A 25177-nucleotide genomic window follows, 5' to 3' on the forward strand; every position below is an offset into this window, starting at 1 on the left:
AACTTTTAAAAATGAGAAGACAACATACTAGATTTAATTCTCCTTTCAACGCATGCGTTTCAGGTTCGAGCTCAGGTTAACAGACTTAGTAGCAAGCACCTTTGCTGACTGAGCCATCCTGTGGGCCCCTAGATAATCAAGTCATCTCGAATTACCTCCGACACATGCCTCTGAGCATGCATGGGAGGAATTATCTACGTTAAGTTAACTGGGGTGGGAAGACCCATCTTAAATGGGGATGGCGCTATCCCACGGGCTGGAGTCCTGGACCAGGTGAAACAGAAGTCAGTGAGCTGAGCACCAGCATCCATCTGTTTCCTGACCTCAGGTGCAGTCTGACCTGCCCCCTCACACTCCTTGCCACGATGTTCCCTCGATCTTCATGTTTCTGCCTCGTGTTCAGTCACAGCCACGAAAACATGTGACTGACATACTCAGCATCTGCCCCTGAAGCTCAAGGTCCCTTTCCTCTCACCACCTCTGTGACTAGACAGGTCCTAGACAGCAGGTGGCTCACTAGAGAGATGAGGACCCCACATGGTCATACACCATCCTGGCCACCAGCACTGCGTCATGTGCTGGTCTCGGCCATCTGTCGCAAGCATTTACTCCAGCAGGGACCAAGGACGCATGTGCCCGGAGACCTGACACTCTCTTGTGCGTTGCTCGATTCCTTCAGCTCTGTGGGGCTAGGTGGAGACTGAGCCCTTTCCTTCTCTGGTCTCTTATAGTTTTGGCTGGGGACAAAGATTCCCACCCTATGCCTCAGTTTCCCCTGCCACTGAACAACATACCTCAAAAGACTCCTCCTTGCTGTCCTGGGTTCCCAGCACTGTGAATCCAGCTATATTTATAACGTGAGGCCCCTGACCAAACATGGGGGGCTGAGGTTCACAGTCAACCACCAGGGTCACCTTGTTACCACTGAGGCTGACTGCCACACGATGCCACCTGCAAGAGGAACAAGTCTCAGTGCAGGGATTTCCACAGGGGACCCCTTTCCCTTCCCTCATGCTCACCTGCCATCCATAAGGTTGACTTGCTTGGGGAGGGGACTGAAGGAGTCACCAAGGAGACCCAGAGCTGGTCCCAGTGCCAGCCCCAGCTGCCGGACACTCTTCTCGTCATAAATAGACAGAAGGATAGACTGATTGGCTGGCTGGGCCCGCAGAGTGAGCAGCACAGAAAAGTTCTCAGGAAAATGGCCATCTGTGTAGCAGAGGTAAAGGTAGCAGGTTAGACAGCCAGGGGACTTTACCCTCCCAGGATGACCCCCACCCCAGCCTTCCTGTTCTTACTCACCTGGAAAGAGCTGCCATGTGGGGACGCTGAGAAGGCTGGACTTGCCCACCTTGAATGCTCGGTCACCCTGAGGAATCCTCTGGGGACAGAAGCCAGGCACTTCGGCCACCCCAGCCTGGTCTCTATGCACACCCAAGGCTTCCAGTACATCCACAGGGTCTGCTGTAGAGAGACACCAGGGTGAGAGAGTGTGGCCAGAAGCAGCACAGGAATTGGGCCCGATGGTACAGTCCCCAGTCCTGATATCTACTCAGAAGGCTCAGGCAGAAGGTTTCCTCACCTGCTCTACACAGTGAGTTCGAGGCCAGCCTGAGCAAATTAATGAGATTCTGTCTGAAAACTTAGAAGTAAAAAAAAAAAAAAAAAAAAAAAAAAAAGCCCCAAACTCCATAATACTTCTCAGGTTTTGGGGGCTCCTCTCCTCACAGTCCAGAAAGAAGCCAGTGGCCTGGGACTAGCAGCACTTCCCCCACTGCCCCACAGATGTTCCTGCTACATCAGTCTGTTGTCTGGTTGTTTCTTTTCTCCTAAGTTTTCAGTGAGGAAAAAAAAAAAAAAAAAGCTGACCTAGTTCTAGGATGAATCAAATCTTCCTGGCTGCAGCCCCAGAGCCAAGCCTTCCCCTTCTCCCTACACCCCCACACTAGTTCTTTGGTCAGCTTCCCGGCATGGAGCCCCCTTGCAAGGGAAAACCCACAAGGGGAAAAGGGGTGTGGGGGTGCGCTCTTCTTAGACCTCAGAGCCTCCTCCCTCTGATCCCCAGCCCCATGGCCCCTCCCTGTGACTCCCAGGACCTACAGTCTTCTCCATCTTATTCCTTCATCTAACTCACTCGACCTCCCCCATCTGACTCACCATCTAATTCCCCCTAACCTCCTCCATCTGACTCCCCATCTAATTGCCCCTGACCTCCTCCATCTGACTCCCCATCTAATTGCCCCTGACCTCCCCCATCTGACTGACTACCCATTTAACTCTCTCTGACCTCAACCGATTTTATCACCTTCTGACCATCTATTTCTGATAACCCCCTGATCTTCTCCCTTTCTCATCCCAGAAAAGAAAGAATAGGTCTGGCCCCACAGGCCCCCTAATCCAAGCCATCTCTGCAGCCCCACCCAAGCAGCTTGGCCAGTGTTAACCGAATCCACATGGCTTGTGCAGGGCGGTTGAGGGCTTCCCCTGAGCCCAAAACCCCTGGCCTGTCCCTTCACCTAGCAAACTGTCCCACTAACCCCCTGACCCAGACTCTTGGCAGAGCCAGCTTCTGCTAAATCTTCTAGGACCTCACTTCAGAGTAGCTCAGCTGACCTCACCACTGAGAACTGGGTTGGGGACTAGACTTGGGGAGGAAGGGACTTGGATGAAGACCCCCATCCTAGCTATCCCCTTTACCCTCCAAACTTTGTAGAGCCCTGTTCAGGTCCTGGTATTCTCACATGTCTATTCTACCTTCTCTCTGCCCCACTCCATGGCTCAGGTCTGAAATCAGTCAACAATCAGTCTTGCTTTCTTGGTATTCTCTCTCTCCATCTGTCCCCCATTCTGTAACTGTCTCTTCAGTGGCCAGGCAGTCATTAAGGAGTGTTTGGGTCACAGCTCTTCTACTCCCTGGGGCTGAATTTGGGCTCTCAGGCTCTGCTAACCTCGAGGTCATCCCCCCAAGGATCATCCTGGTGATCCCTCTGGACTGGGAGCCCAGCTCAGTTTATTGTTTTTGTAGTCAAGATAAGGTGTACTGTAGGCCAGGCTGGACTTGAACTCCTGACCCTCTGTTGTTCACCTCCATAGTGCTGAGATTACACACATGCACCACTATGCCCCATTCATGCAGCGCTGGGATAGAACACCAGGATTTGTGTGTGCTAGCGGAACACTTCACCAACTGAGCTACATCCTAACAGACCCCAGCTTCTATGCAGTAGGAAAAGGGGTCTCCCCTTGATCACTGCCCACTCCCATTTAAAAAGTCCTTCCTGCCATCTAACCCAAAAGACTCTTGCTTCAGCCTTGAGTTATCTTGGCACCGACCTTTCAATAGCCGACTGCCCTTTCTCTCTCATGGCGCCAGGACAAGGAAACACACAAGAGCCTTTGAGCCTGTGGGGCATTCAGGACGGGTCAGGAACCGCCCAAACTCTCCCCCCACATACACACCCTCTCCCTGCCTTGGTCAAGGCCTCTAGAGAGACGTCTGGCTGGGTCTAGGATGTGGAGGGAGGAAGGTAGGGATCCAACTGGGCCATGGATGGAATTCCCCAGAAATGCATGCAGGAAAATTTGCAAGCATGACACTTGCCACTGACTGAGGTATGAGCAGTTAATTAGATGAAAAGTTTTCAGGACTGACAAGATGGTTCCGCAGTAAAGGCACTTGCTGCCAAGCCCAATAATCTAAGCTTGAGCCCAGTAACCCACATGCTGAAAGGAGAGAACAGGCCTCTTCAGGTTGTCTGACTTCCACGGTACACATGCGCACATGCACGCATGCACACACGCACACACACACACACAATGAAGAAATATAAATAAATAAATAAATAAATTTGATGCCATTGTTCACCCTGGCAGCAAGATCTCCACACCGTATACCGCACAGGCCAAACTTGAGCAGGAGACAGAGGCTTTAACCCCCAGATTTCTCCCACGCAATGCAAGGGAAAATATGACCAAGTCACTGAGTGGGCGACTGCTTGTGGAAGATGACAGCATTTGTCTGTGGACCACAGAGAAACATGTGTGAGAATCTAAAAACACAGGAGGGTCCTGTCTGGGTGGCAGATGGGGTTGCCTGGGTGTGGCCATGAGTTGCACATTCCTGGAGTCCCAGGGGTCTTGTATTCTGAATGAATGCCTGAGGTTGCATGACCCTGAGGTTGTGTGAGCGTGGGAATGGGGCGTAGGCCAACACGGAGTTCTGCACGTGGTCTGCAACTTCCCAGACTCAGCAGAAATTGGGAAAGTAGAGTCGGTGTATGCGTGTGGCCTCTGGGGACAGAACCCACCTTCCTTTCCTTCTGGGAGGTGATCCAGGTCATAGAAGCCCTGACATCCATCACTTGGAGAGTCACTGTGTCCTCTCACCATTGCCACCCGCAGAACCCTGAGAGGCGTGCCTGAGGCACCAGGCCACATGCTCACAGCTGGGCATGCGTCAGCGATGACTCACCCGTCCCTTAGCCCTGGGGACCCCCTTGGGGGCCCTGAGAAATTCTTCAGGAAAAATCACCCTAGGATCTTGCAGCTGGGGCGCGATGCAACTTCCACTTGGACGCCCTCAGCCCCACCCCGCCTTGTGCCGCACCCAGCCTCGCCCCTCAAAGCAGCCCTCCCGTGGGCCCTGTCCATGGTGCTGATGCTGTGGCTCTAGGGAGAACCGGGATGGGGGAGGGGAGGGAGAAGGAGGGGTGGGAGCCAGTTTCAGGAAAAGAAGAGAGGATAATGTAAAGCCCTTGAGAGAAGTGCAAAGGGAATTGTGCAGGTTAGTAAAATGGCTGAAGCAGGGTGCTTGCCTCAAAGTCTAATGATCTGAGTTCGATTCCTGGAAACTGCATGGTGGAAGGAGAGACTGACCCTCAAAAGTTAATTGTTCATCTGACCTCCACACTCACTCTGTGTCACAAGTGTACACACGCACACACACACACGTGGGGGGGAATAGAGATATGTAATTTTAAAAAGAAAACTGTGAATTCCTGATTTGTCCATTCCACTAACCACCAATCTCAGAATCAGGCACTCATGTTCCCATGGGGAAAAATATAAACCCTTAAACCCCAACTACAGTCAACCAAAGACAAATAAACACATCTGTAACACATGACTACTCCCAAAATCGTCCTGGTGGGGTTAGGGATGAAACTTGGTAGAGAGTGTACTTGCCTAGCATGCTGGAAAGCCTAGGTTCCACCCCAAGTTCCACAGACCTGTCATCCCAGTGCTTGGAGGGCAGGAGCTACAGCCTGGATAATATAGTAAGTTTGAGGCCAGCCCAAGCCACATGAAACCCTACTTCATACAAAAGAGAAGAAAGAGTAGGGAAAGAATCACAGCTCCACACAGTGAACTCTGGCATCTGACCACACACACCCTCCCAAGAACCGCCTGCCACCCACATTTACACTGTCCCAGCCAACCACTGTACCCAAGTGCACATATATGCACACACTTCTATAAAATACAGTGGCTTTGGGCGGGGCAGGGGGGCAGTGTTGGTTTTGTCTGTCTGTTTGTTGTTTGAGACAATGTAACCATCCCGGTATGTCTTACTTAGACTTGCTTTATAGACCAGGCTGGCCTCAAACTCATAGAGATTCTCCTGCCTCTGCCTCCCCAGTGCTGGGATTAAAGGTGTGTGCCACAATGCCTGGCTTAAAATAGTGTTTAAAAGCACAGTCCATGCTGGCCTCAAATTCACCAGGTAGTTCAGATTGGCTCTCAACTCTTTATAAGCTCCTGTTTCCACAGCCCAAGTCCTAGGACTGTGGGATCTACCGTTTTCTGTGGATGGAATCCGGAGCTTGGTATGTGTTAGAAAAGCAATTTACCAACTGAACTACAGCCTTGTATCTCATACACCCACCCTGGCCCTTTTTAGAGACAGTGTCTGCTTATACAGCCCAAGATGCCCTTGAATTCAGTAAGTAGCCCAGACTAGTCTTGAACGTGCAAACCAATCTGCCTCTTGAGTGTTGGGATTGCACTATACACAGGAGCATTCATCTTCATACACGAGCTTGTAAACTCAGTCCACACTTTTCCTGGCAATATCGCTCTCCTCACATGCACGAGCTAGACCCTAGGGTATCCACATCACCATGGCACCCGTTACGAACGACCTCTCCCTTGCACACACACGTTTTGGGATCTCCCTTGCACCCTCAAACGCGATTCCAGCCCTTCGTCCCTGCTCACCAGCCAGCGTCCAGGACACGAGCTGTAGGGAGGCCAGGAACAGCCAGAGGCCGGCCTGAAGCTGGTCCAGTCTCCGGCACCTTCTCATCCCAACGGGGCCTGGTGCACCAAGGCCAAGGGGGATGTGGACTGGTTTTCCCGGGAGCAGTCACTCTGGACTGTGAGGCTGTGAGGATCTGTCGGAGACTGTCGGAGACCCAGCCCTGGCCGCGCCCTGCGCTCTAGAGCCCTGGCCGGGCGGGGCCCGGGCGGGAGGCGGGGATGTGGGGGGACCCACAGCTGCACGGAAAAAGTTTGCGAAGTGTGCGCCACTCTCTGATTGGCTGACTGAGCTCGGCCATTCTGGCCGGACACTACCACCGGGACGATAAGCCACGCCCACCAGCCCTTAGAATGCCTTTCTCCGGACTGACTTTCTCAAGGGCTGTCTTAGCCTGATCAACCCTTCAACCTCAGAGTAGAGAGATAGCTCAGCAAGAAGAGGCACTGAACCACCAAGGCTGGTGACCTGAGTCCTGTCCCGGGCCCCACAGGATGGAAGGAGAGAACCAACACCCAAAAGTTGTTCTCTGATTTCCACATGCGTGCCACAGCACACGCACTCCACACACCTCAGACACACACTAAATAGATAAATGTAACCTTAAAATCAAAGCACCTAACCTAAAAGGCACAGTGGCCCACGCTTTTAATCCCAGGACTCCAAAAGCAGAGGCAGGAGCGCCTTCAGCTCCCCCAGACGTGGGAATAGGGTTAGGTTTAAAGCTATACCTAACTCTTTCTGTTTCAAGGCCGGCAAACGAAGGATTCCAGCATCATCCCAAGCCCTATCCTTTGAGAATGCACTTCTTCATCCTCACCCCAGAGGCCCAAACTCTCCTACCTCTAAACCTCCATTAGTCCACATGAACCTTGGAATTTGGAATTTGATGTCTGGTACCATCTCTAAACTCTCACCATTGACTCTAAAACACACTTCTAACCCTCCATCCAACTTCTGCGTGCATTCCTGTGTTTGTGTGTGTGCAGGGCATAGGGGTGTGCACATGAATACACCCATGCCTGAAGACCAGACAGACTGCCTTTCTCTATTACTCTCCCCTCCCCCCTTATTTTTGGTGGTACTGTCTCTCGTAGAACCTTGAGCTCTCTGCAGTCTGGCTAGGCTGGCTGGCACTGAACCCCAGGGAGCCTCCTGTCTCTCCGTAGTGACTGGATTCTAGGCATGGGCTGATGCACTGAGCTGTTTACATAGGCGCTGGGGATCTGAACTCGGGTCCTTGGATTCATATCCTTACTCTTGCACAGCAAGCAACTGAGCCACCTGCAGCCCTCAAACTTTGTTTTTTCCCAAATTTATGGAGTGGGGATGGAACCCAGTGCCTCCTATTATGGGAACACTGCCACTGAGCCACACCCCAAGCGGTCCCCCAAGCTTTTAATCTCCGAAGAAAGAAACTGGCTTCCAGCCTTCATTCCTTCTGCCTCATCCTCAGATCATTTAAGGGAGACACCCACCCCAATCCTAAATCCCCATCAGAGCAGACCTCCCAAGGTGCCCACCCCAGCAGGTCAGGGGACACCCTGCTCTGCAGTTAGCTGGTGCAAACAAGTAGGACTCAGGGGAGATTTTCCCAGAGAGAAATCAAAGTGGCATGTCTGTTCCCAAGTCCCCCTCCTGGGCCACTGAAAGGTGGTGCCAAACTTCTCCCTCCCAGCCTGGGTTCCTCAGACAAAGAGTCTCTGTCACTGGAGAGAGGGTGGAGCTTCATGTAGCTGCAAGAGATTGGGTTCCCCAGGGTAGAGGGAAAGCAGAGAATCTCCTCTCCCCAAGAGACAGCCTTCTCTAAACATAGGCTATCTATCACAAGGTCTTTTCCCTGACCACCGCCTTACTAGGAAGTTCTTCTGGCAGTCTAACTTAGTTTTTTTAACATTTACTTATTCGTCATATGTATGTGTGCATACACTCCTGCACAAATCTCAACACTTTCCAGAAGAGTCAGAAGACAACTTTGGGAGGTCAGTTCTTTCTTCTTTTTCTTCTTCTTCCTCCTCCTCCTCCTCCACCACCACTGGAGTCTCTGGAATTAAACTCAGATCACTGGGCTTGGTAGTAGGTTTCTTTATCCACAGTGACATCTGTCTGCCCCTAGTCTAACTTCTTGACATCTGACTTTTGGGGGGAGAGGATGTTGGGACAGAAACCAGGTCTTCTGCATCCTGGGCAAGGGTTCTACTGCTCAGTTATTTTCCCACTGTGTTCTGACTGACTTCTGTCGGGGAAGACTCACAGCAACACACTTCCTGTCTATTCCTCTGTGAACTAGACCTCTTACGTGCAGAGTCAGGAAGGGAAGGAACGCTCACTCCCTCTTTAAACACGCTGACATGTCAGAACAAAACAGTCAGAATCACTTACAAGCCAAGCAGTGGAGCTATGACCTGGGATCCCAGCACCTGAATGACTGACGGTCTCAAATTCAAGCCCACCTGGATTACAGAGGGAGACCATGTCTCAAAAAAGACAAAACACTGGAGGGCTGGTGATGGCCCACAGGGTGAAGATGCTTGCTGCCTGCCGGGCACGCCAACCTAAATTGGATCCTTGGAACCCACAAGGTGGAAGGAGAGAATTGACAGCCACAAGTTGTCCTCTGACCCCCATGTGTGTGCCATGGTGTGTGGACACACACAGAGAAATGTAGTGAGTTGGGCCTTGAACTGCATCTTCATTCGTTTGTTTGTTTTAGTTGAGACAGTTTCAGACTAAATTGCCAGCCTTAAAGAAAACAATTGCTAAGCATGGTGGCACACCCCTCTAATCCCAGCACTCCAGTGCTCTGGAGGCAGAGGCAGGCAGATCTCTGTGAGTTCGGGACTAGCCTGGTCTATATAAAAGTTCCAGGACAGCCAGGAGTCCATAGAAAGACCCTGTCTCACAAAAATGAGAAAATGAATCAAATAAAATGAACAAGGAAATAAACAAGTAGCTAAGACTCTCCATCCTCCTGCCTCAGCCTTCCAAGTCAGTGCTAGAATTGAGTTATTTTCCTAGACTTGGGTCTAAGAAGAAACACCTGCTATCTGAGAGTGAACAGTCTCCGCAGCTGCCTGCTGGGTCAGCCTCAGCCAAGCCCCCCCCTTGGCATCCTGGCTCTGCAGGGGATCAGGTGGCTGGGGTTTAGGAGAGATGAGCTGAGGCAGTAGCCCAGTGGGGGCGGGGCAGGGACTGTGCAGGTGACATCACAGGTTCCTGAGAGGATCAACATGGCCTCTCAGCCCCGGAGGGTGCTCATCTCTGGCTGTTCTTCAGGGATCGGCCTTGAACTTGCTCTTCAGCTGGCTCATGACCCCAGACAACGTTACCAGGGTAAGGCCACAGTTTCTAGCCCTCTGTCTTATCACACACACTCGAATACACATGCACACATACACACACACACACACACACACACACACACACAGGTGCAGGTTGGGCACATGGATCTGGGGAAGGCCCTGGACACACAGAGGGAAGCTCCCTGCTGCACCCCCTCAGGTTGTTTCTATTTATGTGTGGGGGTGTTTTACCTGCACATATATCTGTATACCACATATGTACCTGGTGTCCAAGGAGATCAGAGAGGGTGTCAGATGCCCTGGAGCTGGGGTTAGAAACAGCTTTGAGCCACCTTGTGCGTGCTAATAACTGAACCTCAATCCTCTGAGCCATCTGTCCAACCCCTCACACAAATTCCTGAGTACTGAATAACAGAAGAAAACAAAAACCAGGGCAGTTAGTGTGGGTGTGTGTGAGTGTGTGTGTGAGTGTGTGTGTGTGTGTGTGTGTGTGTGTGTACTCTCGAGAGCATGCTTGCAAACAAAGATCTAGACCAATTAGTAGTATGTGTGCCTAGCATGTATAAACACTGGGTTCAGTTGAACCCGGTTGTGGTGGCGCATTCTGTAATCCTAACCTCAGGAGGTAGCAAGGAGGATCAGAAGTTCATGGTCAGTCTCAGCTATATAGCAAATTCAAGCTAGCCAGAGTCACCTGAGACCCTGTCTGGAGAGAGAAAAAACAAACAAAAAACAGGCCCATGATGGGACACATCTGAAACTCTACATTTCACGAAGCTGAGGCAGGAGAATTCCGAATTCAAGATCAGCCTAGGCCACATAGTGATACCCGCCTAAAATAAAACAGGTAAGCAAACAAAAAACTTTCAGCTCTGCGTAATGTTCAGAGGCAGAGGCAGGCAAATCTCTGTGAGTTCAAGGCCAGCCTGGTCTACAAAGAAAGCCAGGACAGCCAGGACTACACAGAGAGACCCTAGAGAGAGAGAAAAACAGAGAGAGAGGGAGGAAAGGAGGGAAGGCCAATATAGATCTGTAATCTGTAATCCTAGCATTCAGGAGCAGAGGCAAGAGGACTATGGTAAACTCAAGACCAGCCTGGGCTATAACAAGATCTTGTCTCAAAAGAAAGAAAGAAAGAAAGAAAGAAAGAAAGAAAGAAAGAAAGAAAGAAAGAAAGAAAGGAAGGAAGGAAGGAAGGAAGGAAGGAAGGAAGGAAGGAAGAAAAGAAAAGGAAAGGAAACAAGGGAGGGAGGGAGAATTGGGGGACTTACTAAGCATGCCCAGTGTGTGGAGCACGATGTGGTGGCACACACCTGTAGTCCCAACTCACAGGAGGCAGGGGCAGGGGTTCTCTGAGTTTAAGGCCAGACTGGTCTATATAATAAGATCCAGGACAGCCAGGGCTAATAGCAAGACCCTGTTTCAAAAACAGGAAAAGTGGGGTCTGGAGAGATAGTTGTGTGATTAAGAGCAGGATCCCAGTTCAACTTCTAACACACACCATCCAGGACCCCAGTTCAGAGCATCCAAGAATGCATGCAGACAAAACACTCATACGCACAAAGTAAATTATAAATCCTGAGGAGCGGGGAACGGGGAGCTGCCCCAGAAAGCATCTTAAAGAAGGCTGGCTCCAGCACCCCTCACAAGGATCCTCGGCAATGCCCAATAAGCTGATTACAGCTCCAGGATGACGCTCTTACTGAACTACAGTGCACCCGAGGCCTCCGAGGGACTGTGAGCTACGACAGTCCTCTGACCCAGAGAGGACGCTGGCAGACACTGTCAGCTTGGAGCCAGCTGCCGGAGGTGAGAACATCACCCCAGTTGGCAGAGCTGATTCTCCTAGCCCTCTGGGTTAGAGGTGGGCAGAGCTGGGAGTGTGAGCAAGGCGGCATCCCTCTGGGTGGGTGTGCGTACTGCTAAGGGGCCTGCAACAGGGCTCAGCAGGGAAAGGTGCTGGCCATGGAGTCAATGCCCTGAGTTCACTGGGATCACATGGTGAAAGAAGAAAGCCAATTACTACAAGTTGTCCTCTGAGCTACACACACACACACACACACACACACACACATACACACACACACTGCACCCAACACAACCTCATTTATCAATAGTATTTTTTTAAAATGTCTTATTTTGTGTGTGTGTACATATGTGTATGTAAGTGTGTGTGTGTGTATGTGTGTGTGTGTGTGTGTGTGTGTGTGTGTGTCCTGAAGACAGACATCCGGGCCAGGTGCTTGCTAGGCCTGCAGGTTTCTACCGATTAGCTACAACCCCCTCACTATAGAGCCATTGCTAACCTCAAACTCAAGATTCTCCTGACTCAAGATTCTCACCTCCTGAATGTTGGGGTGAGAGGCATGTGTCCAGCTAACTGTATCTGAGAGCATTCTAAACATATCTGCCATTTAATCCCACCCAGAGGGGAACTCACTTATTCTCTTCTTCCTCAGTTTACAAATGTGTAAACTGGGGGATCTGAGGCTGAGGCCCACTTGGTAGATTTGCTCAGCACAGAAGACGTCCTGGGGATGCAGATCTGCCATGCTAGTACTCAGGAGCTGGAGCCAGGAGTCAGTAGTGCAAGTTCTACCTTGGCCATAGTGAGTTTGAGACTGGCCTGAGCTACATAAAAAGTCTGTCTCAAAAAAAAGAATATATATATATATATATATATATATATATATATATATATATATATAAAACACATATATAAAAGTGTGTGTGTGTATACAAAGTTTGTATAAGTGTGGATTTGTTAGATTGGTGCTAAATGTAAGTGTGCAAACACGTGGATTTCCATCTGTGACTGTTTATGTTAGACCACAGAAATAGTTGGACATAGTAGCTCACGTCTGTCAACCAACACTCAGGAGACTGAGACAGGAGGATCTCCACAACCTCAAGGCCAGTTTAGTCTACATATGTAGCTGAGGCTACATAATAAGACCCTGTCTTTAAACAAACACCGGAGGGCTAGAAAGATGGCTCAGTGGTTAGGATCACTTGCTGTTCTTGCAGAGGACCTGGGTTCGGTTCTCATCATCCACATGGTGGCTCCTAACTGTCCAAAACATGCACATGGTGCATACACATACTTACAGACAAAACACACATTTGAAAAAAGTAAAACAGATCTTAGAATTCAAAAGACAACAAGAGGTCTCGGTGACAGCTCACTCAATAAAGCGCTTCCCACCCAAACGTGAGGACCTGAGTTCAGTTCCAACACCCAAGTAAAAAAAGCCAGACTTGATGCCATGTCCTTGCGATCTCAGCACCTGAGAGGCAGAGGGAGGAGGAGTCCCTGGAACTCACCTGGACAGTTAACCGAAGTTAACCTACCCTGTTTGGTGAGTTCCAAATACAGGGAGACTGGCAAGATGTCTCATCAGGTAAAAGCATTTGCCTCTCAAGCCTGACAACCTGAGTTCACTCCCCAGAACCCACGTATAAGAAAAAAATACCTCCTCATTTGGCCTCTGGTCTCCATGCATGTGCCATTGTGTGTGTGTGTGTTTGTGTGTGTGTGTGTGTGTGTGTGCACATGCGCACACACACACACACATACACACATTCCAGAGAAACACACAGGGCAAAGGAGCCCAGCACCTGTCCAGCTCTGCTTTCTGCCTGCAGTGGTGGCCACCATGAGGGACCTAGGGAAGAAGGAGCCATTGGAGGCAGCTGCTGGAAAGGCTCTTGGAAAGACCCTCAGCGTGGCCCAGTTGGACGTGTGCAGCGATGAGTCAGTGGCTAACTGTCTCAGCCACATCGAGGGAGGACAAGTGGACGTGCTGGGTGAGACTTGGTAGCCCCTGGGGTCTCACACACACACAAACATCAACTCTTAAGTATATACCATCAGCAAGATGACAACTTCTAGCCCTGGATAAAGGGGTAGACCAGTTGGCCAAGAGTCAGGAATACCAATCTGTTAATTAGAGGTGCCAGACTTTGGGAGAGGGCTGCATGGGAGAAACATCCTCTCATAAGGAGAAAAGCATATGTTGGGAAAATTACTTCAGTGAGTCATTTAAAGACAGGAGGATGATGAAGCAGCCACTCATGTTCTCATGGAGCCGGCTAAGGGTGGGTGGGTCTGGCCATTTTGGTGTACTTTTGGGGCAGATGGGAATTGCTCACACATGTATGACAAAGATTTGTTTTCCAGTAGCTCTTCCACCCACTCTCCCAGGCTCAGAGGCTTGTACAAACCCAAACTGCTTAACACCACCTAGATTCCACGTGTCTCCTCCTAGACTGGTTTGGAGGACTCAGGTCCCTGGGGTGGCTTCGAGCAACACTCTCTGTATTTCCCCTTAGTGAACAATGCAGGAGTTGGCCTTGTGGGGCCCCTGGAGGAACTCAGCCTAGCCACCATGCAGAACCTGTTCAACACCAACTTTTTTGGGGCTGTCCGTCTGGTCAAAGCTGTGCTTCCAGGCATGAAGAGGAGGCGTCAGGGCCACATCGTGGTGGTCAGCAGTGTTATGGGGCTCCAGGGTAAGTCTGGGGACACCCTCCCCCATCCAGGATTACAAGACTGTCAAGTAGGTTTTAGCTTCATAGTTCAAATGAACTGTGTTGAGAAGGACTCTGAATGGGATTGATTAATCTTGTCTGTCCTGGTAAAGGAGTAGGCAGCAGCGACATGCATGTCACCAGCAGCCATCCACATTCCAGAATCAACTCCACTTCTGGATATCCCAGAAACATCTTTTGCTCTCACGCCCCGAAATCCAGTGCTGCCTCAGAGCTCCTCCTCCTCGACAGAGCTCCTCCTCCTTGACAGAGCTCCTCCTCCTTGACAGAGCTCCTCCTCCTTGACAGAGCTCCTCCTCCTTGACAGAGCTCCTCCCCAACAGAGCTCCTCCTCCTGAACAGAGCTCCTTCTTGACAGAGCTCCTCCTCCTTGACAGAGCTCCTCCTCCTTGACAGGGCTCCTCCTCCTGGACAGAGCTCTTCCTCCTTGACAGAGCTCCTCCTCCTTGACAGAGCTCCTCCTCCTCAACAGAGCTCCTCCTCCTTGACAGAGCTCCTCCTCCTTGACAGGGCTCCTCCTCCTGAACAGAGCTCCTTCTTGACAGAGCTCCTCCTCCTTGACAGAGCTCCTCCTCCTTGACAGGGCTCCTCCTCCTGAACAGAGCTCCTTCTTGACAGAGCTCCTCCTCCTTGACAGAGCTCCTCCTCCTTGACAGAGGAGCTCCTCCTCCTTGACAGAGCTCCTCCTCCTTGACAGAGCTCCTCCCCAACAGAGCTCCTCCTCCTCAACAGAGCTCCTCCTCCTTGACAGAGCTCCTCCTCCTTGACAGGGCTCCTCCTCCTGAACAGAGCTCCTTCTTGACAGAGCTCCTCCTCCTTGACAGAGCTCCTCCTCCTTGACAGGGCTCCTCCTCCTGGACAGAGCTCTTCCTCCTTGACAGAGCTCCTCCTCCTTGACAGAGCTCCTCCCCAACAGAGCTCCTCCTCCTCAACAGAGCTCCTCCTCCTTGACAGAGCTCCTCCTCCTTGACAGAGCTCCTCCTCCTTGACAGAGCTCCTCCTCCTTGACAGGGCTCCTCCTCCTGGACAGAGCTCCTCCTCCTTGACAGAGCTCCTCCTCCTTGGCAGAGCTACTCCTCCTTGACAAAAGCCCCATCAGGCCCCAGGGATGTAAATAGTGTTGATCCAAGACTCAGCAGAAAAGACAATGGAGATCTATTTGTGATGTCTGCTCTCGACCTACTCTAAAAGCCCCCTACTTGCCATCTATGTTTCTGGGATCTTCTTCCTTCTTAAGTCCTTCTAGACATTCGTCCACATCCTGGACATACTTTGTGATCTGACTCCTTCCTCAGCCTCTGCTGTGGAGAAGCATTAACAAGTCGCTGTGCCCATGGACCCTGGGGATGCCATAAATAAATGTCATAAACGGAGAGAAATAGGGGAGTTTCCTAGGAGCAGGTGGAGCTAAAAGGTGGTGACACATTGTCCAGAATGACCTTGTCCTGGTGTTATGTGTGCCCATCGCCCAGTCCCATACACCCTTGATTCTGGTCCTGAGCATCCCCTCATTCAAATGCCAACTCCTCCTCCTTCTGTGTTCCAAAGGCCTTGTTATCCTGGGACCCACAGAGTCCATCACTGACACGTGCACCTGAGTCATCCTCTCTCCTCCCCTTCCAGGCGTCATGTTCAACGACATCTATGCAGCCTCCAAGTTTGCCCTGGAAGGGTTCTTCGAGAGTCTCGCTATCCAGCTCCTACAATTCAATATCTTGTGAGTTGGGCACCTGGGTGTTCAGAGGGAAGGAGAGTATATGGAAGGCAAGTTAATAGAGCAGGGGACTCTCTAGGCCTCATCCTTCTCTGAGGACAGGCAGTTGCCCAGGAGGAGACATTGTTCAGAGGTGTGACCATGGGTAAGCAGCGCAGGGCCCTATGAACAGCCCCTCACCCGCTATCTGTAAGCAATCCCCGGGGAACTCACCAGGTCACAAAAAAGAAAAAGACCTTAATGTAAACGTGGTTGGAAGGAGGGAAGGAGCTACAGCTTAGCAGTGAGCGATTGAACCATCTCAGCACTGCAAAGAATAGTGACCATAATAATAATAAAAACCAAGGCGGGGCCACACAATGTCCCAGCCCTCAGGGGGCAGAGGCAGGCCGGTCTCTGAATTCAAGGCCAGCCTGCACTACATAGTGAGTTCTAGGACAGCCAGGACTACACAGCGAGACCCTGTCTCAACAGAGTAACAATAATGTCACCTGGAGAGGGGAGGCGGGAGATAGGGCGGGAGTGAGTTGGCTGGAGCCCAACAGCCAAGCCCCCCGCACCCCCTCGTCCTCTTTCCAGCATCTCAATGGTGGAGCCAGGTCCAGTCACCACTGACTTTGAAGGAAAACTCCTGGCTCAGGTTTCCGAGACGGAGTTCCCAGACACTGACCCTGACACCCTGGGCTACTTCCGGGACTTGTACCTCCCAGCCTCCAGTGAGCTCTTCCGCTCTGTGGGACAGAGCCCACGGGACGTGGCCAAGGTAGGCGAACAAGTACTGTGGCTGGGTGTGTTGGAGAGCACTGTACGTCCCAGAACTCAAAGTCCCCTCCCACAGGTCATTGCCAAGGTCATCGGCTCCACCAGACCCCCACTCCGCAGGCAGACCAATGCTCGCTACCTCCCACTGACGGCACTCAAGGCCCTGGACCCCTCTGGGAGCCTGTATGTGAGAACTGCCCACAGGCTCCTTTTTCACTGGCCTCGCCTCCTCAGCCTTAGTCTCCGATGCCTGGCCTGTGGCTGTCTCCCAACACGTGTGCGGCCCAGACGAACAGAGCACAACTGACCCGTCCCACCCGGACCGGCAGGGCTCTGCCCCGGGACCGCAGACTCTCCTCTTTCCTCATTCAGGCCCATGGGGAAACTTTTTTTTTTTTTGACAAGGTCTTACTGTGTAGCCCTGGAACTCACTATGTAGACCAGGCTGGCCTCAGACTCACTGACATCGAGCTGACTCAGCCTTCCTAGTGCTGAAATTAAAGGCCTGTACCACCACACCCAGCTGACTTTTTTGTTAATACGGATGTTTGTACAAGTGCCCAGGGTGCCCTCGGGGGTCCAAAAACTGACATTAGATCCCTTGGAGCTGGGCTATGGTTTGTGTGAGCTGTCCAGCATGGGTAATGGGAACTGAGCCACCTCTCCACACTCTGTGTGTGTGTGTATGTGTGTGTGTGTCAGTGCACATGTGTGTGACTGTATGTGTATGTGCACTGTGGTGTACCTACATGCATTGGGGTGGGGGAGATTCCTTGCAATTTGGGGTTTCGTGGGAGGCAGAGGGTTGAGGAGGTTCAGGCTATGGCTTTACATCACTCTGGATTTCCCGATCCCCTGAACTCACCATACATTCCTATGCTGCTGAAATCACACTGAGTCAGACTCAGCTGCAGTGAAGGAAGAATCCTCATCGCTAAGAGTGGTAACTATACAAACAGACACGCAGGGGAAGCTGCTGTTAGACCCTGGCTGGACGTTACTGCTGACCTCACATGGAGACTGGCCCACACTTGGTTCTGCATTGCTGCAGGATGTCCCCAGCTCAGCCAAGACAAACCCATCCCGCAGCTGCTCGGGCTAAAAGTCACCTGGGTTTCTCTCTTGACAGTACAGTTATGGCTTCCTCCCTCCCTCCCTCCCTCCCACCCTCCATCCCTTTCTTCCTTTCCCTACTCTTTTTTCTTCTCTCTCACCCCCAGGAGATGCCAGCATGCCAATCCTGTGTCCTAACACTGAGCAGCACTCTACCAGACTTTATCATTTACTTTATGTTTTGATGGGTTTTGTTGTTGGTTTGGTGTGCGTGTGTGTGTGTGTGTGTGTGTGTGTGTGTGTGTGTGTGTGTGTGTGTGTGTGGTGTTGGTGTCGATGTTGTATTGTTTGTTTTGAGACAGGGTTTCTCTGTGTAGCCCTGGCTGTCCTGGAACTCTCCCTGAAGACCAGACTGATCTAGAACTCAGAGATCTGCCTGCATCTACCTCCCAAGTGCTGGGGTTAAAGCCCTGCACCACCACCCAAAAATTATTTACTTTTTAGATTTTCTGGGGTTTTTTTTTTCTCAGTTTGAGTGTACGTATGCATGTATGGCCAGCAATTGCATGCAGTGTCTGAGGAGGCCAGAATAGGGTGCCATATCTCCTGAAACTGGAGTTGCAAATGGTTGCTGAGCCAAGGTAAGGGTGCTGGGAACCCAACCTAGGTCCTCTGTGAGAGCTGCAAGGGCTTTCAGCCGCCGAGCCATCACCCCAGCCTAGTGGTATGAACAGTTTGCATCAGTGTAAAAGTTTCATAACACTCATAGTGATGTTCCAGGGAAGCAATCAAGCCAGCACGTAGACAGCCCCTCAGAACGGAGATGAGCTTGAAGATACTCACACGGCAATTCCAAAGGCACAGACCGTGGCCGAGTTATCTCATGAACTCTGGCACATGTGCAAAATGATGTATTCATTCTAGCGTTTATATAACAGCAAAAAACACCCTAGAGATGGCCCAAGGATCTGTCAGTAGCAGACCAGCCCCAGAAATGATTATCCCTGTACAAGACAGAATGCACTGCAGGTTTGAGAGAGTGAGAAAGCCTGGGCTGCTGCAGAAAACGTTCCAAAGTGCATTATTCACGAAAAGAACTCAGTCAACAGAGCAGCAAGAAGGCTACTCCCAGTAAAAAGGATTAAAAGAATGATAGGCTTGTGTTTTCCCCACTAAAACCTACTGTCTTAATTGTATACATACACACGCACACGCACACACACTCACACACACACACATATGATGAAATATACACAATGTAAAATTTACCATCTTAATCTTCTTTTCTGAGTTCAGGGTCTCACAGAGCTGCAGCTACTCTCCAGTTGCTGACCCTCCCACATCTCCCTATAAGTGCTAAGATTATAGTCCTGAGCCACCACACCCAGTGTTAGCATTTTTTGTAATTATTATTTTACATATGTTAGTGTTTTGCCTGCATGAGCATGTGTGAGGGGGGAGGGGGGAGGGAGAGGAAGAGGAAGAGAGAGGAAGAGAGACCTCTGGAACTGGAGTTACAAACAGTTGTGAGCTGCCATATGGGTGCTGGGAACTGAACCCAGGTCCTCTGGAAGAGCAGCCAGTGTCCTTTGACATTACTGAGCCATCTTCTCATCCCCCAGCTTTATTTATTTTTAAAAATTAAAAACAAGGGCGCTGGAGAAATAGTGTGGTGGTTAAGCACCCACATGGCAGCTCATAAATGTCCGTAACTCCAGTTCCAGGGGATATGACACCCTCACACAACATCCATGCAAGCAAAACACCAATGCACATCAAATAAGATAAATTAATTAAAATTAAAAACAAGATTTAGAGAGATGTTAAGGGCCCTCAGTTGCACTTGCAGAAGACCCAGGTTTCCAAATACCCACATTAGGCAGCTCAGAATTGAGTGTAATTCCAACTTCAGGAGACCTACCACCCTCTTCTAACCACCAAGGATAGTGCACCACATGCGCACACACAAAGAACACAAAATAAATCTTTCTAAAAAAAGTATTACAGAGTGGAGTTATTTTTCATTTATTTTCCATTTGTATTCTTTAGACTCGTGTGTGTGTGTGTGTGTGTGTGTGTGTGTGTGTATGTTTGTGTGAGTGTGTGGATGTGAGTATGTATGTGTGTGTGAGTGTGTGAGTGTATGTGAGTGTGTATGTATGAGTGTGTGTGTGTGTGGGTGTATGTGTGAGTGTGTATATGTCTGTGATCACACCCAGCCTTTTCCCGGTTTTCCACTGACAGTCACCCCTGTGAAACAACACAATCTTTCTTCCTCTCCAACATATCATCCCTTCACTTGATGCACTTGCTAGCTTCTTAGTCTCTGTGTGTATATACATGATGTGTGCAGTCCTGGCTCATGCACAGAGGCTACTGCATCTGGGGATTCGAACTCAGGGCCTCACACTGTGGCAAGCACTTCCCACTAAGCATCTCCTCATCCCGAAGATGTCTCCAGCCCCCTGGCCCTTTTCTTGGTTACAAGACCTGTGCGTGATGCCCAGGTTAGTCTTGACTTCCTAGGTTCAGGATATTCTCCTGACTCAGCCTCCCCAAATAGTTGGGCCCACAAGCACACCTTGCCTGCCAGTGACTCTTTGATCTCAGCCTAAATGTTGCTTCCTCCAAGAGGCCTTCCTTGACTACCCAGGCTCAGTTAGCTGGTAGCCTTTCCTGTCCACACTGCTTCATCTCTCACAGCTATCCTGGACCAGCTCAAATGCAGTAAGAGTCTCTGCCACCCTGCCCGGCCTTCATGCCTGGAAGGACAAAAACTATTAGACAATGTCAGCTCTGAATTCTCTCTCCCTCTAGCATCGGGCTCCTCGGGAATGTCCTCATTGCCCAGTTTCCCAGAGGAGGCAGGAAGGTGTATGGTGTCCAGAGAGGTAAGTCAGGCCAGCACCCTGGAGAACTTTAAGGCCAAGCCCTCTGGGAACTGGGTACAAACCTGCTAATCCAGCTGTGGGAGCTGAGGCAGGAGAATTGTATGTTTGAAACTAGCCTGTGCTCTACAGTGAGTTTAAGGCCAGCCTAGGCTACAAGATACAAACCAATACATCTGCAAAGATGGCTCAGAAAGCACTTGCTGAAATCCTGAAGACGGGTGTTCAGATCCCAGAACCCACACGACGCAGGGTGCAGTAGTAAAAACAATTGTAATTCCTAGTTCTTGGGAGAGGTGGAAATCAGATCCGAGAGCAAGCTGAAAGGTGTGGTCCCACACCCTGGGTAACGCTCTGACCTCCGCAGACATGCCAAGGCCCTCGTACATGTTCAGGCATGCGCAGACACACAGAAATGTTCGAAGATCAGAAATGAAGAAGGTACAGGGTCCAAAAGTGTAAACCCAGCGCTCGAGAAGAATCAGGAGAATCAGAAAATGTAGGAGAACCAGAAGTTCAAGGTCATCCTCGGTTAACAAACAGAAGCCAACCTAGGGTATGCAATGTCCTTGGAACAACCGGGCTGGAGCTGGGAGTGACTATACTTGGTACCTTTTTGTTGATAGAGTCGGAGTCTACTTGGACAGAAACGGCGCCTTTCCAGGGAGACTCGGTTCCTCATCTATAAACTCAGAGTTGCTAGGAAAGACTTTGCTGCCCTCTGGACCGACTAGGAGTTTAATCAATTATCAGCCCTTGCCATTGGTAATGGCCATGAAGCCTGCCTAGCCTTTCCCGGGAAGCCCTGGGCCAAGTGCCCTGGAGGCGGTGGGAGGCTCCAGGCTACTCATCTTTGCTCAGATAAGTCCCAGCAAGTCCGCTCCTCCCGCCCGCGCCTCTGAGCTTCAAATCCCCAGGTCCCAGGGAGGGGAAGAGGCTGGATGGCAGCCTCAGCAGCAGCAGCTGCTCCGGGATAAAGGCCAACAGTCGCCTCGCTCGGCCAGCTGCATTCCTGCGGGACGAGAGAGCGAGGAGCCCTACCAGTCCCATCTCCTCGCGCCCCCTGGTGGCCACGCGTGAAGCAGGGGGACTTGACCCTTTACAAGTCTGTAGACAAGTCTGTAGCCTGTTCTGCCGGCCTTAAAGAGGCTGAGGCCGGAGGACTACTGAGAGTTTCAGGCCAGCCTGCTCTAAACTGTGACACCGTCTCTTGAAAAGCAAAGCACCAGCGAGTTGGTTGTAGGGGCTGTGGCTCAGTTGCTATCCAGCCTGCCTAGAAAGCTGGAAGTCCTGGGTTTCATGTTCAGCACCACATAAACTGAGCCTGTTATTCTACTTTTAATCAGGTGAAGACAGGGGAATCAGGAGTTCAAAATCATCCTAAGATACATACTGAGTGTGAGGGCTGCATAAGACCCTGCTTCAGAACAAAAGCTAGGGTTGGTGAGGTAGCCAAGGGGGTAAAAGCACCTGCTGACCAGCCTGAGGACATGGGTTTAATCTCTGGACCCACATGCTGGAAGGAAAGACAACTCCTGCAACTGTCCTCTGACCCTCACGTGGATATGGTACATTTGCACGCACACGCGAACACACACACACACCAGACACACATCTTTAACACATATTTTAGAAAACAATTTTATTCCAGCCCACATCTTATATTTCAAATTGACCCAGGGGAGCCTACACCCTTCCCCCACTAGTCTCCTGATGTACTGCAGTATCAGGTAGAGGTTTTGTTTGTTTTAATTAGTCTGTCAACTTTCCACAAGCTAAAATCATCTAGGAAGGGGGCCCAGCTATTGAAGAGTTACCTCCATCAGCCTGGCCTGTGGTCAAGTCTGTGAGGCATCTTCTTGATTCATGATGATGTGAGAAGGCCCAGCCCATTGAGGGCAGTGCCATCCCTGGGCAGGAGGTTCTGGGCTGTATAAGAAAGCAGGTCAAAAAAGCCATGGGCATCAAGCCCTTAAGCAGAGTTTTTCCTCTTCTTCAGGTACTGCTTTCAGGTTCCTGCTTTGAGTTCCTGTCCTGGGTTCCCATCCTAATGGACTGCACACTGTAAGATTAAATAACCCTTTCCTCCCAATGTTGCTTTTGGTCTCGGCACTTATCAGCCACAGAAAACAAACTAGGACACCTTCCCACCTTGACTCCATGAATACCTGAACCCAGGATCAGTCCCATCAGAAAGCATGCTGTGTGGTCCTGTGCAAGGTATTCAACCTCTCTATGCTTTGTTTATTACATACGCAGTTTATGGCTAGTACTTTCTCCACTCTGGGCAAACCGGGTGTGTAATGCTGTCCCCGTTCACTGGGTTGCTTGAACAACTCAAAGAAAGAGGGAGCCATGTCTGCGGCAGACATACCTGTGACAACAGGTCCTTTATTTCTGCCCTGTTCAGTGCTGTCCAATGACACAAAACTGGATGTATTTCTTACCTTTCTCATTGTTGTGATAAAATAACTGACAAGAAGTATCTTACTTTCCTTCCTATTGCTGCGGGAAGACACTGTGACTGAGGCAATGAATAGAAGAGTTTGTTAGAGGCTCACAGTTTCAGTTCATGACCATCATGGTGGGGAGCACACAGAAGATACGTGACAGGGGGTAGGTGACAAGCTGGCAGGGAGGCAGGCGAAAGCAGGCAAGCATGATACTGGAGCAGTAGCTCAGAGCTTGCATCTGATCCACAGTGCAAGACACAGAGTAAACTGGAAATGGTATAGTCTTTGAAACCTCAAAGCCCACCCCATGAACACACCTCTTCCAATAAGGCCACACCCTTAATCCTTCCCAAACAGTTCCACCAAGCATTGCCAACCAAGCATCCAAACATATGAGCTTTGGTGGGACGTATGACTTTTCATTCAAATACCATAGGAACTCAAGGGTGTGAGCTACAGTCAGTCATGGCAGACCTGTGTCTGTAGGAGTATGAGGTCATACTGCAACCACAGTCTTGGTGTGAGAAGTAGAGAGAGAAATGGATTGCTGGTGCCCATTTTGTCTCCTCTTATGTTCATTCCAGGACTCCAGCTCATGGCACTTCCCACACTCAGAGTGGGTCCTCCAACCTCAATTAACCCAATCTAGAAACTCCCTCACAGTTTTGCTTAGAAGTTCATCTCCTGGATGATTCCAGATCCTTTCATAATTGGCTGAAGAGATGGCACAAGGACCCAAAGTTAATCATTAGCACCCACTTAAAAAGCTAGGCATGATGGGTGACTCATGTCTGTGAACCCAGTCTGTGGAATCAGAGACAGGCTGCATCTAGCTGAGTTGTTTCCTAGTTGAATGGGTGAGCCCCGGGTTAGTGAGAGATGCTGCCTCAAAGAGTAAGGTGAAGGTGAAAGGTGTGAAGGTGTAGGCCTTTAGTCCCAGCACTCAGGAGACGGTGGCAGGCAGATCTCTGTGAGTCTCAGGCCAACCAGGGCTATATAGTAAGAATATGTCAGAAAGAAACAAAAGAAGAAACACAAAGAAAAAAAACAAAGAAAGAGAGGAAGGAAGGAAGAAATGAAGGAAGAATGGACAAAGGAAGGAAGGAGGCCCAGAGAGATGGCTCAGCAGGTAAAGGCATTTGCCACCAAGGCTGATGACCTGAGTTCCGTTCCTGCAGCCCACAGGGTGGAAGAAGAAAACTGGCTTCTGCACGTTGTCCTTTAACCTCCACATGTGTATTCATACAAGTACAATACACCACATTCACACGTGCACACACAGACATATACATACCCCACCACACTGGACACACAATAGACACTGTTGTGTCTAGGTGCTGATCAAATACTGTTCACTGTAATTCGCTGGACCTGTGGTGTGGGTGATGGGAGATGACCAGCATGAGGAACCAAATTAAAGGGAAAAGTGACAGGATAGAGTTTAGAGGCCCAGACACCTTCACCTTTGATCTGTCTGCTGTCCTGGGCTCCTTAGCATCACCTTCAACACAGAGAAACACTTAGTGGGGGGACAAAGATCAAATTCCCTAGCCAACCATGATTCCTTAAAAACCTAAGCCTGTAATGGGCATCAGTGTTCTAGAACCTGCTTTCAAGCATCAACAAACAATCCCCAAGATCCACATGAAAGGAAAGAATGAGCTCCAGCAAGTTCTTCCCTGACCTATAGAAATGCCTATGTTATCCATGTATAACTTAGTATGAGCACATATGAGAGAGAGACAGAGAGACAGAGAGAGACAGAGAGACAGAGAGAGAGACAGAGAGACAGAGAAAATGCTAGCTGGGTAAGCCTGTAATCCCAGCACCAGGAAGCCTGGAGTAGGAGGCTCCTGAGTTCCAGGCCAGCCTGCTCAGAGTCCACTTGCTGTGAAGCTGCGATTTCACAGACGGCTGTTGAGCCCCAATTCCCCAAAGCTGCAGATTTGTTAGTTCCTCTGTTTTGTCTCTGTGGTGTGCGAAGGTATGTGCGTAGGTATGTGCAGGTGTGCACACACATGTAGAGCCCTGAAGGGAAGATTAGGAGTTCCTCTGGTGCAGTCTACTTTAAAACTACATTTATGACCAGGCAGTGGTGCTGTTAGGATCCAGGGGTCACTGAAGAATGACACCCCAGACTCAAGTAGTATGCAAAAACAAAGAGCATTTATTCAGCTGAATTTCCTGTGCACAGGGGT

At 50.3% G+C, this 25177-nt stretch overlaps 2 protein-coding genes across 3 annotated transcripts in view; one reads left to right on the forward strand and one right to left on the reverse strand.

Annotated features, from left to right (window-relative positions):
* Positions 1-6391, reverse strand: part of COL5A3 (collagen type V alpha 3 chain) — a 44688-nt gene extending 38297 nt beyond the window's left edge. Inside the window, exons 1-4 of one of the 2 annotated variants that reach the window (XM_080930249.1) lie at positions 6217-6391; positions 1303-1461; positions 1020-1209; positions 795-951 (exon numbers count right to left, since the gene is read on the reverse strand). In XM_080930249.1, coding sequence (XP_080786375.1) covers positions 795-951; positions 1020-1209; positions 1303-1461; positions 6217-6304 — 594 coding nt within the window. In that variant the 5' untranslated portion in view covers positions 6305-6391. Of the gene's footprint in view, positions 1-794; positions 952-1019; positions 1210-1302; positions 1465-6216 lie in introns of both variants that reach the window. The other variant, XM_080930248.1, reaches the window with a different exon arrangement.
* Positions 6392-9486: 3095 nt separating this feature from the next.
* Positions 9487-16892, forward strand: RDH8 (retinol dehydrogenase 8; the record flags this gene model as incomplete). Its single annotated transcript, XM_080930270.1, has 6 exons — positions 9487-9589; positions 13204-13365; positions 13891-14070; positions 15733-15826; positions 16403-16586; positions 16662-16892. The coding sequence occupies 6 exons, from the start codon at positions 9487-9489 to the stop codon at positions 16890-16892; spliced, it is 954 nt and encodes a 317-aa protein (XP_080786396.1).
* Positions 16893-25177: the final 8285 nt, after the last annotated feature.

Source organism: Micromys minutus (assembly GCF_963924665.1).
Source record: "Micromys minutus genome assembly, chromosome: 16".
Taxonomy (NCBI): domain Eukaryota; kingdom Metazoa; phylum Chordata; class Mammalia; order Rodentia; family Muridae; genus Micromys; species Micromys minutus.